This window comes from Octodon degus, unplaced genomic scaffold (genome assembly GCF_000260255.1).
Source record: "Octodon degus isolate 3935 unplaced genomic scaffold, OctDeg1.0 scaffold00232, whole genome shotgun sequence".
In the NCBI taxonomy this organism is placed as follows: Eukaryota; Metazoa; Chordata; class Mammalia; order Rodentia; family Octodontidae; genus Octodon; species Octodon degus.
In genome coordinates this window covers 709,155-722,643 of record NW_004524808.1, presented here as the reverse complement: position 1 = coordinate 722,643, position 13,489 = coordinate 709,155, and the positions used below count along the sequence as shown (strand labels likewise).

The following is a 13,489-nucleotide window of genomic DNA, read 5'->3' as shown; positions in this document are numbered from 1 at the left end:
TCTCTCTCTCTCTCTCTCTCTCTCTCTCTCTCTCTCTCTCTCTCTCTCTCTCTCTCTCTCTGTTATATCTTTACTTGGGAATGTCCAATGAGCTCAACTTTATAGGAAAACCCACCAGCATTACAAAAACCCACTTTTAAGGGTGTGGGCTTTGGAACAAACAAGATCTGGTTTGAACCTCAGTGATGCCGCTCATCAGGTACGTGACTGTAAGCAACTTTCTTTGCCTTGACAAGGCAGTGGCCTCTTGTGCAGTTAATCACATTATCTCACATCCCAATCCTGACCAAGTCCTGCTACAGTCAAACCATCTCTGACACAGAGCCCAAATCTGCCCATTTTCTATGATACCCATCTACTTCCAAGCCTCTATCACCTTTCATGACAGCCTTCTACTTGGTCTCCCTCCTTTACCTCTTAGCCCCCATAGTTCATTCTCTCCATGTCAGCCCCAGCAATGATAAGAGCACATATCACATACTTTCCTGTTTGCTATCACCTAGTACTGTGGTAGTGACCATAGGGCATGGGTGCCCCAGCAGGCTGTTTGTTATTACTGAAAGCTCTAAAAGGTTTGCCATTGATTATCATCCTACTGCAAACCAGAGAAAAATCCAGTCTACTATGGCCTTAAAGGCCCTGCTTGGGCTGGTCTCTGATAATCTCTTAATTCTTTTGACCACTCTATCTTTTGTTTACTATTATTCCAGCTACAAAATGACCTTATTTCTGCTCCTTGAACCCTACAAAGCTCCTTACTGTCTCTGAGCTTTTGCATTTGTCTGCACATCAGGATGGCCAGTCTCAGCGTATGTATTAACTCTGCACAAGGGTTCTCCCCTGGTGATTTAAGTGGCTCCTATCTTATTAACATTTCTGCCCTATTAGCTTTTCTTCCTAGTTATTACTCTATGAATTTGTCTTGGTAGTCCACTTGTTCATGGTCTTTACCTTCTCTACTCCCCCCACTCACTTCTACTAGAATGAAAGTGCTTAGTACAGAATGCCTGGCACACAGTAGGCTTTTATGTATTTCATAAATGAATGAAAATGTCCTTTAAGCACTTGGACAGGTATTCAAAAAAAAGTGGAAGAATTATATTTATTATTTCTGAAACTGTTTACTAATAGCAATAATATATTAACTTCTGGTTGGCCTTAGAAATGCAAGATAAATAATAGCTTAGAAGGTAGGTAGGCTGAGACATGTACCTGAGTTAAGATTTTTTTTTGGAAAAAAAATCCTTAACCTTATAAAAAGGTTTTTACTTGGGTAGTGTTAATGTCTTTATTAACCTTACTTCAACTCTGAAATATCCACTATGGAGTCGGGGAGATGGCTCAGTGGAATAAGTGCTTCCCTGGCAAGGGCCTGAGTTCAATTCCCTACACGACGAAAAAAAAAAAAAAAAAAAAAAAGAAATATCTATTGGACTCAAATGGCATTATATTGTTCTCTGAGTTGAGCTGAGGTTACTTAGCACTTTATAGACAAACAGATTTCTTCACAAATGTGTCCAAGGTTCTCCCTATGGAAAATACAGTGTGTCGAACAGTCAGGGAGAAGTTAACTTACTGCAAGTGAGCAAGTTCCTACTCTCATGAGTGTTTTTCCAAGAAATTACAATGTGTAAATTCTATATTCTACAGGTGACAGGCAGACACTATGGAGTACCTAGGGATACTTACTAGTTAACATTTACTAGGTATTAAGCATATATCCACTACTGCTAGGCACAATAGATAGGAGGACAGAATTATAATTGGGGGAAACATAGCCCACACATGTGAAATAATCAGTGCATAATATTAAGGGTAATTAAGTTTAATATTTGTGATTGCTCTGATTTGAAGATTCTAAAAGGCGTACACTTTCTCCATTTTTCTGCTCTGTGAAACAGAGAATAATAGTGATTAATGGAAACCATAAGTTTAGTGAAAACAAAGCTAAGCAGAGACAGATGGACACAGAAGTACTGTGCAGATGCCATTCACCAGGAAAAGGACCTATTTCGGCAGGCCAGCATGTATTAGAATGGTAGATGAGTGAATAGAAACAAGGGGGAATGAGAAGGAAGAGTCAGTGTGGATCTTAGAGGAATTAGAGATTCTGACAGCCGAAGTGGGATTTGAACTGAGTTCTATTTGTATAACTAAGCTATAAAAATGTGCTCGCAGCCATGGAACTGTATTTTGAATTCACTGGGGAATTCTGCTATCATATAAAGTCAAATACTTTCAAGGGTTATACTTGAGCTGTACCTTAGGCTTGGGTAGGAAATTGAAAATTAGGTAGGGAGAATATGGTTACTGCTTCTTTCAAGATTGTTACTTTAAGGAAAAAGTATTTTAATAAAATGTCACCTGCAATTGTAGTAATAACAAGATGGCTTTTAAGTCAGATTTTCTTCCAAAGAGCAGTCATTTGAATTTTCAACACTGTGTACTTCACACATACAGATGTGGCTAATGTTTTATACATGCTATATTCAATATGTATTTCCATCTGTCATTGTACTTTTGAATTGCAGTTAAGTAGATAACTATGGACCCTTTTCGACAGAAAAATACCTTACCTGTTTTGGAATTTGCTCAATCATTTAGCTTTATAAAAATTGGATAAATACAGGTGTGATTCCCATTTTCCATAAGTAGACATGAATGAAGAAAGTGAAAGAATTTTGCATTTTCAGAGAATGAGAAGTCTTTTAACATATCATCTAGGTTGATGGAAGTGTTTATCTGTAAATATTGTCTTTAATTTTAGCTCTTTGTGGTTCTGGTAATATAGCTCCAGTAACTTAAAGACTGTCCAATAAGGAAGATAATCCCTTGCTTGAAGACCACACGGTACCCTAGGGGCTGCTTCATAAGCAACATCTTTACAATTGTGACACAAAGTGAAAAAAAAAAAGAATCTCAAAGCATTTGGTGTTACCTGGTATTGTCTTAACCATTGGATGTTATAGTCAGGCCCCCCATAATGACATTTTGGTCAATAATGGACCACATACACAATAGTGGTCCTATCAGGTTAAAATGTGGCTGAAAATTCCTATGACCTGGTGCCTTCATGATGCACACATAATTTACATGACTGTGGCAATGTTGGAGTTAAACCTAACATGCTGGCAATCAGATAAAGCATAGTGATACAGTTATGCACAGTGCGTAACACTTCAAAATACATAACTGCAGTATGTTATATTCACCATATTATATTTTGTGTCTTTATTTTAATGAGCAAAAATAAAAACAAAAACAAATAACAAGAACAAAGACAAAAATAAAGCAACATGAAACAACACAAATGGTACAGGATTTCAAATCTTTTTTTTATAGCTGAGATCAAACTCAGGATCTTGTGCTTACCAGGCAAGTGCTTACACCGCTGAGCTATCTCCCCAGCCTCATTTTATATCATTTATTTATTTAGAGACAAGGTCTCGCTTTGCAGTTCAGGCTGACCTTGAACTTACTATGTAGCCCAGGCTGGCCTTGCAGTGATCCTCCTGCCTCAGTGGGATTACAGGCATGTGCCACCATGCCCAGCTGTATCATTACATTAGAGTGTATTTTATCTACTTCTAAAATATTGCAAAACATGTATACCATGTTACCCGGCACCATCTTCATATACACCATATTAACTGTGCTTCTTCACTGCATTGTTTTCACTTGTGCTTAATTTAATCTCAGGTTATTTTGCTAGAAGCCTAGAAGTATATCATATAGTATATATCAGATTGCCTGAGTGTGTTATAGTCTATACCACTTACATTTGGGTAGGTATATTCTATGATGTTCTCATAATTATCAAGTTGGCTAATGACATATTTCTCAGAATGTATCTGCATCATCAAGTGACATAAATTGTACATGGCCAAAAATGCATTTGATGAACTGGTGATATTATATGAAACTTATTAAAAATTTAAGAGATTTTAGCTCTATGGAAATTTGTTACTTACCATGAAATGAGGTTGTGTTAAAATACGTTTTAGTTCCTTTGCATCATTATTCTCAGGGTAACAAGAAATTTCTTCCAATACCTAAAAAAATAAACAAAATATTTATAACATGGTAAACATAATAGAAAATTCATAACATGTGGAATTCTTTTAAATTTATAATTATGAGTGAATTTTTATGGCAAGCAAAAGCAATTAATTAAGATTCCTCATTTTTCCAGGGTTGATATATAAAAGAGTATTATTGATGGTAATGGAACAAATTGTAATGCATATTACCCAACTGTAACTCAAAGGTAATTAAAAGTTACAAAACAAAATGACAAGCCTGTAGCACACACTTAAGACAAGTATAAGTAACTTAATGGGAGAGTATCTTTCAAACTCCCACCAAAATCAGTTTCCACTAAAAGCAAATAATAGCTTTCTGTTATATTAACAGCACTTCCAATTCCTTTTATTTTACTTTTTGTGTCAATTCCTTTTAGAAAGATGACACAGGCTTGAATAAAAAAAATTGAAAAGGAATATTTATTGATTAGAAGTTAACTAAGAATACACTTAAGTAATTTTTCTTCCAGCATGGCACGATTAATGCTTTGCTTCAGGCTCATCTCCCTGCAGACAGAAAACCATACTTCCACCAATGCCTCCTAGAGTTAAATGCCAATGAGCCCAAGAACAAGGTTAAAAATCTTTCTTTTCTCTTTCTACTCAAATTTTATTCACTAATTAATTGTTTACATTTTCTCCCTACTGGTAAAAATGGTGTTTTTACAGGAAAATTTTCTTCAGAGTTTCTCCCTTTTCCCCAGGATGAAGTTTACCTGTTTAACTGGATTTAAGGACAAGACCGTGTGGCGCAACCTCTGTTTTTCATTTCTAAGCAAATATCTGCTGCAATTCTAACCATAAATGGCTGCAGTCACAGTGAGGTCTTGTACACTGCACTCTGCTGAAGCCTACCCATGGTGCCAATCAAAGACTGCTTCTGCACTACTGCATGCCAGGGGCATGCAGATCTCCACTCTGCCCGTAGTACCTTGGGAAGAGATACCATGGGGTCACCCAACCTGAGCTTTACATTTTAGCCTCATACTTCTTATTTACTTATTTATCTATTTATTTATAAAAGAATAATCAAAAAAGGCAGAATTTCAAAACAAGATGATAGGAAATTGACTATGGTTGTTATATTGTGTATTGTTATTTTTAGTTTTTCAGATTACCAGATATAGGCATGCAAAATTAATCAAATAATATAAGCACTAACTGTTCCTTTCAAGAAACCAATAGAAATTAGTTGTACAATTATCTTAGCCAGATCAGCGTCATACTTCTAATGCTCTACTCACCGATGGCCTCAGTAGCACACACACACACACACACACACACATACACACACACACACACCCCTGTTAGTGAGTGCTGGCTATGCTGTGAATTCATACTAGTTAATGATGATGAACTAACTTCCCCTGATGTATTTCAAGCATTCTATTTCTGTACTGGGGAAATGAAAGGGTGAAAACACAGACTCTGTGCCTCTTGTTTGGTCTCTTAAACATGGCTAGGTAGAGACCTTTAGCAGGTTCTCACTGTCCAGTGAAGCCAAAGATTTGTTCCCATAGTGTTGCTGCTTCTACTTATTTGTGTATCATGAAGATCAGGTAGTGATTTGTGATTTGTGTTCACAATACCTAATGCCTTTCCATGAGTGCTTGGTGGGCGATGTAAAACACTTCCTCCTGCAGCTAGTCCTGATCAAGTGGCTAGCCTGGCAGCCACCAGAGCTTCAATCTAGTTCCTCAGTGAATATATAGTATTTTTTAGTACAAATCTTGGGCTTAAAATCTATTAGAGAAGAGACTGTCTTTCATATTCTTTCACTTAGTAATCTCACATTATAAGAGTTAATTTTTAAAAAGGGAAATTATTTCTATAGCTTTGTAAGAACAAAAAAGTGACAAAAATAGATGTCCATTAGTGGGAGAATTGCTAATTTATTCTAATGTTATAGTTGTAAAAAATTAAACGATTTTAGAAATTATATTTATGGATACCAAGTAGAAACATGGAAAATGCTTACATAATGTTAGGCTAGAAATACATAGACTTTGGTTGCAACTATTTATAATTTATATGCAAATGAACAGCAACTAGAAAAAGATATGCAAAAATGAAAACTACTGTGTTTGGGTAATAGGATTATGAATCAACTTTTATTTTCTTTTTTTTTTTATTAAATTTATTTTCTTTATGTGTGCGTGTGTGTGGCCAGCTCAGCCCACCAGGGGGCGCGGCTGGCTGGCATGTGGTGCTGGGGGATCGAACCGTGGTCCCTGTGCTTTGCTTAGCTTAGTTTGTTCCAAGTAGGTGCTTTAGACCACTGAGCCATCTCTCCAGCCCCTCAACTTTTATTTTCTAAATATTCTATGATGTCATTTTTTCCTATGTTTTTAGAAATAGTTTGTGACAGATACAGCCATGTGTACTACCAATAGATAAAAATGACTTCTATAAAAAATGACTTCTTTATAGTCAGTACTTGTAATTGCTATAGAAATTCAAATAACTTTTAAATACTCCCTTGAAAAACAATTTAAATTTTTATAGCATGTCTATTTCTATGAAATGCAGCAAAATAACTTACTTTTTTAAGAAAACAAAACAAAAAAGAAATAAAATTGGTATGTTAACATTTGAAGTTGACACGGCAGAGCCAAAGCTAGAAATCTAAGCATATTTATGTTGAGATTTTTTTTCCTTCTCATGTATGTATATTCAATGATAAACTCCAAAATACTAAAAATAAAACAAAACAAAATACTAAATCTGAGTATGAGTCAAATTCTGACTTCAAGGAAACTGCCTTGTAATGTGCAGCAGAAATATTTTCTTTAAGATAGTAAATATGATGTTATCGAACACTTTAAGAAAAATATATCACTTACCTCTTTGGCTCTCTGAACTGCATCACTTGGAGGATTCCTGATTTGTGGTGAAGACTTTGTGTTAATTTTGTCATACAGCTAAAAAGCAAAGAAGAAAATCCAATCAATATTCATAGTTCTTGGCTGCAATTCATAGCTTCATACATATTATTTCAGTCAACAATATGTTTCCTCTTCAAAAGGCAGGCTGATGATTTCAGTGGGATCTTCTTGTTAATAATCTCTTGATCATTCAATGAAACTTGCCACAACATGAACATCTATCTTTAAATAGATGGACCAAAATTCTGTCAGTGTTGTAATTTCCTTGGCATTTTAAGTTCGTCAATATTTCAGCTATTTCTGTGTTTTTTCCCTTTGACAGAAGCAACATTCAATAATATGAATAGAGTACAATGAAAGAATGCTTTTTGGCTAAAAGAATTTTCACAGAAACCTAAATCTTGGGAAAGGGCAAACCCAACTCCTTCTAGGAAGGAATGTTCTCACAAAAGGTTTATGTTTGTTTTATACCAGGGCTGTTCATTAACAGAATCAGTGCTGAGCTCCTTCAGTAGAAAGTCAAGTATATGAACTTTTTTCCTTTTGATTTGGCAACTTCAAGAGTGTGAGAAGACACTTAACAGAAATTAAATATATTTAAAAAATCCCATAAACCTAAATGAACTACAGTTTAACTTTCAGAAGAATTTTAATTCATTAGAGACAAATCACTGTAGTTTAGAAATATAATTAAAACATTAAGCTGCGCCTCATATAAAATGTCTCACAGTCAACAGTTTGCTTTGAATAGAAAAAAGTTAAAATTAACCTTGGCTAGTCTGAAAGCTTCTATTTCCTAACTTCTCCAAAATAGGTGATTTTTTTTGTTGATTTTGTTCTTTTCTTTCCTCACTCTGTACAACAGTGGTAGTTGAGAGGTCAAATACTGCCTGTAAACATTTTTTTAAATTACAGTTTAATTTGTTTATACAGATATAAGATAAATACTTATGACTTGTAAATATCTGGCCCACTCCATGTATAAAATACCTAACAAGAGCAATGTGAAGATAGAGCAGAGATAATTTTTAAATGATACCATTAACTAAGAAAGCAATACTAAACTGAAGTTCACATCAACAGTATATATAAATAGACTAATAAAACGAGGCTGTACTTTAACCTTACATCATATTAACTAGTAATATGTGGCTAGTCCACAAAAGTTTGCCCAAATCCGTACAGATTTAGACAGTCTGCATTGGCTCTGTCTCTGAGAAGTGTCAATTTTGAAACTGCGAATTAGGGAATATATTTTCTCATAGAAATCATGTTATAAATAGTGGTTAGTTTCCCATCTGGGAAACTAGGCTAGTCTTAGCTTATAAAAGTACATGAAACCAGGTGTGTGGTGTGTGACTGTAATCCCAGCCCTCGGGGGCTGAGGCAGAAGGATTGCCAAGAGTTTGAGGCCAGCCTGTGGTATATAGTGAGTTCAGGCCCGGCCTGAGCCACATAGTGAGACCCTTTCTCAAAAAACAAATAAAAAATAAATAAGTAAATGAAACACTGTTCACATATCATAAAAAAATAGTAAAAAACAGAACAAAACTCCAACCCAAACCAAATGGAAAAAAAAATCCCTAAAACCAAGGGAAGAGGAAGGGAACATAAGGGGAAAGGGAGTGGAAAAGGGAGGGGAGTGGAGAAAAGGGAAGAGACGAAATCACCACCTCCTAAAGATACCTTCACTTTCTTGTTCACTGAAGCATTATTTACAATAGCCAAGATATGAAACAATCTAAATGCCCACTGACAGAAGCATGGATGATATGTGGAAAAGATGATATGTGAATATAATTCAGCCTCTTAAAAGGAGATACTGCCACTTGCCACAACATATATGGATCTAGGAAACATTATGCTAAAGGAAATAACCAAACATAGAAAGAAAACTATTGCACACTTTCATTTACATGTGTTATGGTTTGTGTCTAGTTGTCCCCCCAAAGCCTCATGCAATCACTGGGGCAGTTTCTAGAGTTTTTGATTAATTCATGATGCAATTCAGGGATTAGAAGTGCGAGTGCTACACCTGCCTTTGGGTGGGTAATCTACACACAATGTGGGGAAGGGAGAGAGGCTTGCTAGCTGCCTTAGCTGCAGCTCTTCCCTTTACTCTTCGCTGATTTCTACCAGTATGAATAGCTGCCTTCTGTCATGTGCCACTCCACCTTGGAGCAAGCCAAATATGGACTGAGACCTCCACTAACTATGAACTTAATAAACATTTTCTTCAGTAATTTGGGAGGTTGGGTATTTTGTCCCACCAACAAGAGTTGAGACAACATGTGATGCTAGTTTTTTTAAAAAGAAAAGCTCAAATATACAAGACAGACAATGAAATAGTAGCTATCATAATGATTAGGGAAAGGAAATGGAAAAATGTAAGACAAAGGCTACAAAACAACAGATATATAGAATGAACAAACCTAGAGACCTGCTGGAACATGAAAGCTCTAGTTAATAAAAACAGTATTGTAATAGAGACTTTTATTAAACAGGAAGATTTTAGTTACTCTCATCACAAAAATGTAACTATGTCAGATAATAAACATGTTAATCTGTTTCACTGTAGTAACTACAACCAATAAGAACCCTATAGCATTACGTTGTAAACCTCAAATATGTACAATAAAATTTATAAAATAAGTGAATAAATTTTCTATTTAAGATGGAAAAAAATCCCTAAAAGTCAAAACCAGAAAAAGCTAGGTGTGATAGTACACACCCATAATCTCAATAGTTGGGAGGCTAAGGCAGGATGATCAGTGTGAGTCTGAGGCCTGCCAGGTCTATATAGTGAGTTTAAGGCCAGTAGGAGCTACATAGAGGAATCCTGTCTCAAAAAATAAAACAAACGAAAGAAAAACAAAAACTAAGGAAAAATAGGTTAAAAAATGTGTACACATTTAAAATACACTGAAATACTTGTAAGAGGGGGCCTGGAGCTGTAGCTCAGTGACAGAACACTTAGCCTAGCATGCACAAGTCCTGGGTTCCATCCCCAGCACTACAAAAACAAAACAATTTGTTGAGGGGGTAGAGCTTATGTTAAATATTCTTTTTTTCCCCTGTATTTTAGGGAAGGATCTACAGTGTGTTCAGTGTCTCACTACTAGATCAGACTCATAGTGATACGCGTGTTTACAGCCTCCCAAGTGCTGGGATTACAGGTGGGCGCCACCATGTCCAGTCTCAAGTATCATCTCAGCATGCCCCGGGGGTGGGGCTGGCAGGGCAGGCCTGGGGATCGAACTCTTGGCCTCTGCACCTGCTTGCAGGCGCTTTAATCTGCTGAGCTATTTGGCCAGCTCATGTTAAATATTCTTATCACAATAAAAAAATATAAACTACTTAAAGAAGGATATTTAGTTAGCTCTGACAGGTCATGATATTAATGACCAAGTAAAGTCTAAAAATTTCACAACTGTTTTAAACCTGTTTACAGGCTTTATGAGTTGATGGCATTGTAATATTAGAATGTCTAATTCTACCACAAATTGAGCTATACCTTTTTCTTGACCAAGGACTATTGGTAATACTATTTGCAATGATGAAGATTAGTTTCTATTTATATATTTAATAAATACACATTATTTTTTTACTCACAAAACAACAAACACTTTACAGCTCCCCAAATTGGAGACTTTTAATATTTATTTATTTATTCATTTAGATACACAGTGTCGCTGCAGTTTGTACTAGTAGTGACCCTTCTTTCTCAAACTCCATGAGTGCTGGGATTACAGGCGTGCACCACCATGCCTGGCTTCAGAGACTTTTGCCTTTTAATCTGATCTTCTTACTATGTCAAGTATAGTCCCCTAGGTCTAATGTCAGTGTTCTCTCTCCCTGCCCCCTGCCCCTGTTCCTCTTGTCTTTCCCTCTCACTCTTCCCTCCCTCCCTTGCTTGCTTGCTCACTGTTTGCTTCTTCCTTCCTGGAAGTTCAAATCCAGATAAAGTTTTGTCAAAATGTGTGTGTGTGTGTGTGTGTGTGTGTGTGTGTGTGTGTCTGTCTGTCTGTCTGTCTGTCTGTGAAGTGAGAGGTGGTTGGGTTTGGAGAAAAAAGTTAGGTTGCAGCTTCTTTATTATCCTTTACCCCTCTTCCCTGTCTTGCCGTTATAAAGAATATGTATATATAACTTGTGATGTTGAGACTTTGAGATCTTACCTGTTGTCTTAGGTTTTTAGCTCAAAGTTAAGGCCTACAGGGATTCAGGGGCACCAAGTATGCTGGGAAGCTGCCAGGGCACCCCTTCAGGGCTTGCTGAGAGTTGGTCAAGCTGGGCCTTCTATACTCACGCCAGGGCCTCATTCTGCTTATAGAGGCAGAAGCCTGGAGTTTGTAGGAATTCTAAGAGTTAAGAAAGGAGGCATTTGCTTTTCCCTTCTTAAGGGGAGGACAGAGAACTGCACCTTTCTTTGTACAAGATGAAGGGTGATGGATACTCCAGAAGAACCACGCATAGGAATGAGAGTTGCCAGCAAAAGCTTGCTACCTCATTTTCTGGAGGGAGCTGGCTAATTTTCAGCAACTTACAGGCTCACACTGGTACTCTAGGAGGGGCTCTGTGTGGGAGAGAGCCCATAGCGTGCCCTCACATGTGGTGGTTAAGATCCTAAGTGAAGAGATCACGTGGCACTTTAGTGTATATTGTGGCAAGAAGGTGTGTGTTTCCCATGAGTCAAGGAGGTGCCTCAGAAGGTAACTTGGCTGGAGATACCTTGATGGGGTCCTGTCTGGAAGGGCTGCCTGCATACGGCAAGAGGACCCAGAGTAAGAAGTGGTAGGGTGGTCTGTGGGGACAGGAGCCAAAGTGTGCTGCTAAGGCTAGTTGCAGAGTACACCAAAAATGTCAAAGCCACTTATTCCAACCCAGAACAGCACCAACATTTGGCTGCCCTCCATGCTAACCTGCAGGTCACCTGGAGCAGCCTACAGCCAAGAAGGCACTGGCGGCCTGAGGCTTAGGACTATACAATGATACATAAGTGCTTCTTTCTTTTTTCCATGATTAGACTTTTAAATCTCTGACATTAGGTAACAGTGCCTCATATGGGCCCAATGACACAGTAGATGTTTCATAAATGTTTCCTAAAAATTGAGTATTTGAAAAAAAAAATTGAGTATTTGAAGTGGCACATACAAATATAAATAGATATTTATAAAAAATTCAGGGTAATATAAAAATGAATACAGTGGGAATACTTCTTTTAGCTTGTTTCTTTAGGAACCAGATATCATTTTCTTTGGTCCTGCAGTAAAAAACTTTCTCAAGTTAAGCAATATATTTTGAAAATATTTACTACTTTTTGGATTTTTTAAGTCTCACTTATTCCATGAAATTTTTAAGGTAGAAGAGACCTTAGCTATTGATTCAATTTAACTCCATTTTTAACTGCTATTTTTTTTTTTTTTGAGACAGGACCTTGCTATACAGCCCAGGCTGGCCTCCAACTTGTGGCCCTCCTGCCTCAGCTTCTTTAATGCTAAGATTATAGGCGTGTATCACCATACCTGGCCAATTCCTTCATTGTGAAGAGGATGCTATGGTTTGTGTATGTCCTCCAAGAGTCTGTGTATTAAAGCTTGGTCCCTAGGTGTGGTGTTATTAGGAAGTGGAACCTTTAGAAGGTAAGGCCAAGTAGAAGGAAGCCAGGACTCTAGGGTCATAACTTTGATGGACTATTAGAACCTCAGCCCTTTGCTTGCTTTTTTTTGATTCCTGGCTGCCATGATGTAACATTTTTTGGTCAAGTGCTCCTGCCATGGTGTACTGTCTTGCCAAAGGCCCCAAAGCAACGGGGGGAATCAATGGACCATGGACTGAAACATCCACAAATATAAACAAAATAAACCTTTCTGCCTTATAAGTTTATTTTCTCAGGTATTTTGTCACAGTGACAGAAAGCTCATAACAGAGGATCAAACTGAGGTCCAGTGAAGCAAAGCACCATGCTTAGGGCCAAACAGGCAGAGCAGCAAGGACAAATCTTTGACCTGCTGATGCCCAATCTTTTCTCTCATATTAGGTGTTCTGGGCTTGTATCAGAATGCAGTAAAATACAATCTCTTGGCTAGGAAGATACTTTTTATAATATTGTAGGGTAATACTGTGGAAAATACTATTTTTAGGCTGCAGAAAAATAGGATTTGAAAGCTATTAGTCAAACAATTGCAAACTTTGCCATTTAAGGAATAATATGATCTTAATTTTACCCTGGTCAGTTAGTAACTATGCTAGGCTTTCAGTCCATGTGATCTGTCACAACTACTCAATTCTTCTGCATTGTACGAAAGTAGGTATCAACAATCCATGAATGAATGGACACGGCTGTGTTTCAATAAAACTTTACTTATGCATGGTTGGTCAGATTTGACCGGGGGGTGGTATTCTGCAACGTCTGTTCAAGAGCTTAAATTCTCCAACATTTGTTGTTGGGTGATTTCTTTATGATAGCCATTCTTTCTGGGGTGAGATGATATCTCAATGTGGTTTTAATTTGCATTTCACGAA

The 13,489-nt window shown here is 37.1% G+C and overlaps 1 protein-coding gene across 8 annotated transcripts in view; it reads right to left on the bottom strand.

The window, feature by feature from the left end:
* Cask (calcium/calmodulin dependent serine protein kinase) overlaps positions 1–13,489 on the bottom strand; it is a 514,903-nt gene that overhangs the window by 70,473 nt on the left and 430,941 nt on the right. For all 8 annotated transcript variants that reach the window (XM_004645575.2, XM_023705877.1, XM_023705878.1 and 5 more), the window contains exons 12-13: positions 6,926–7,003; positions 3,972–4,052 (exon numbers count right to left, since the gene is read on the bottom strand). In XM_004645575.2, the coding sequence (XP_004645632.1) occupies positions 3,972–4,052; positions 6,926–7,003 (159 nt within the window). The remainder of the gene's footprint in view (positions 1–3,971; positions 4,053–6,925; positions 7,004–13,489) is intronic.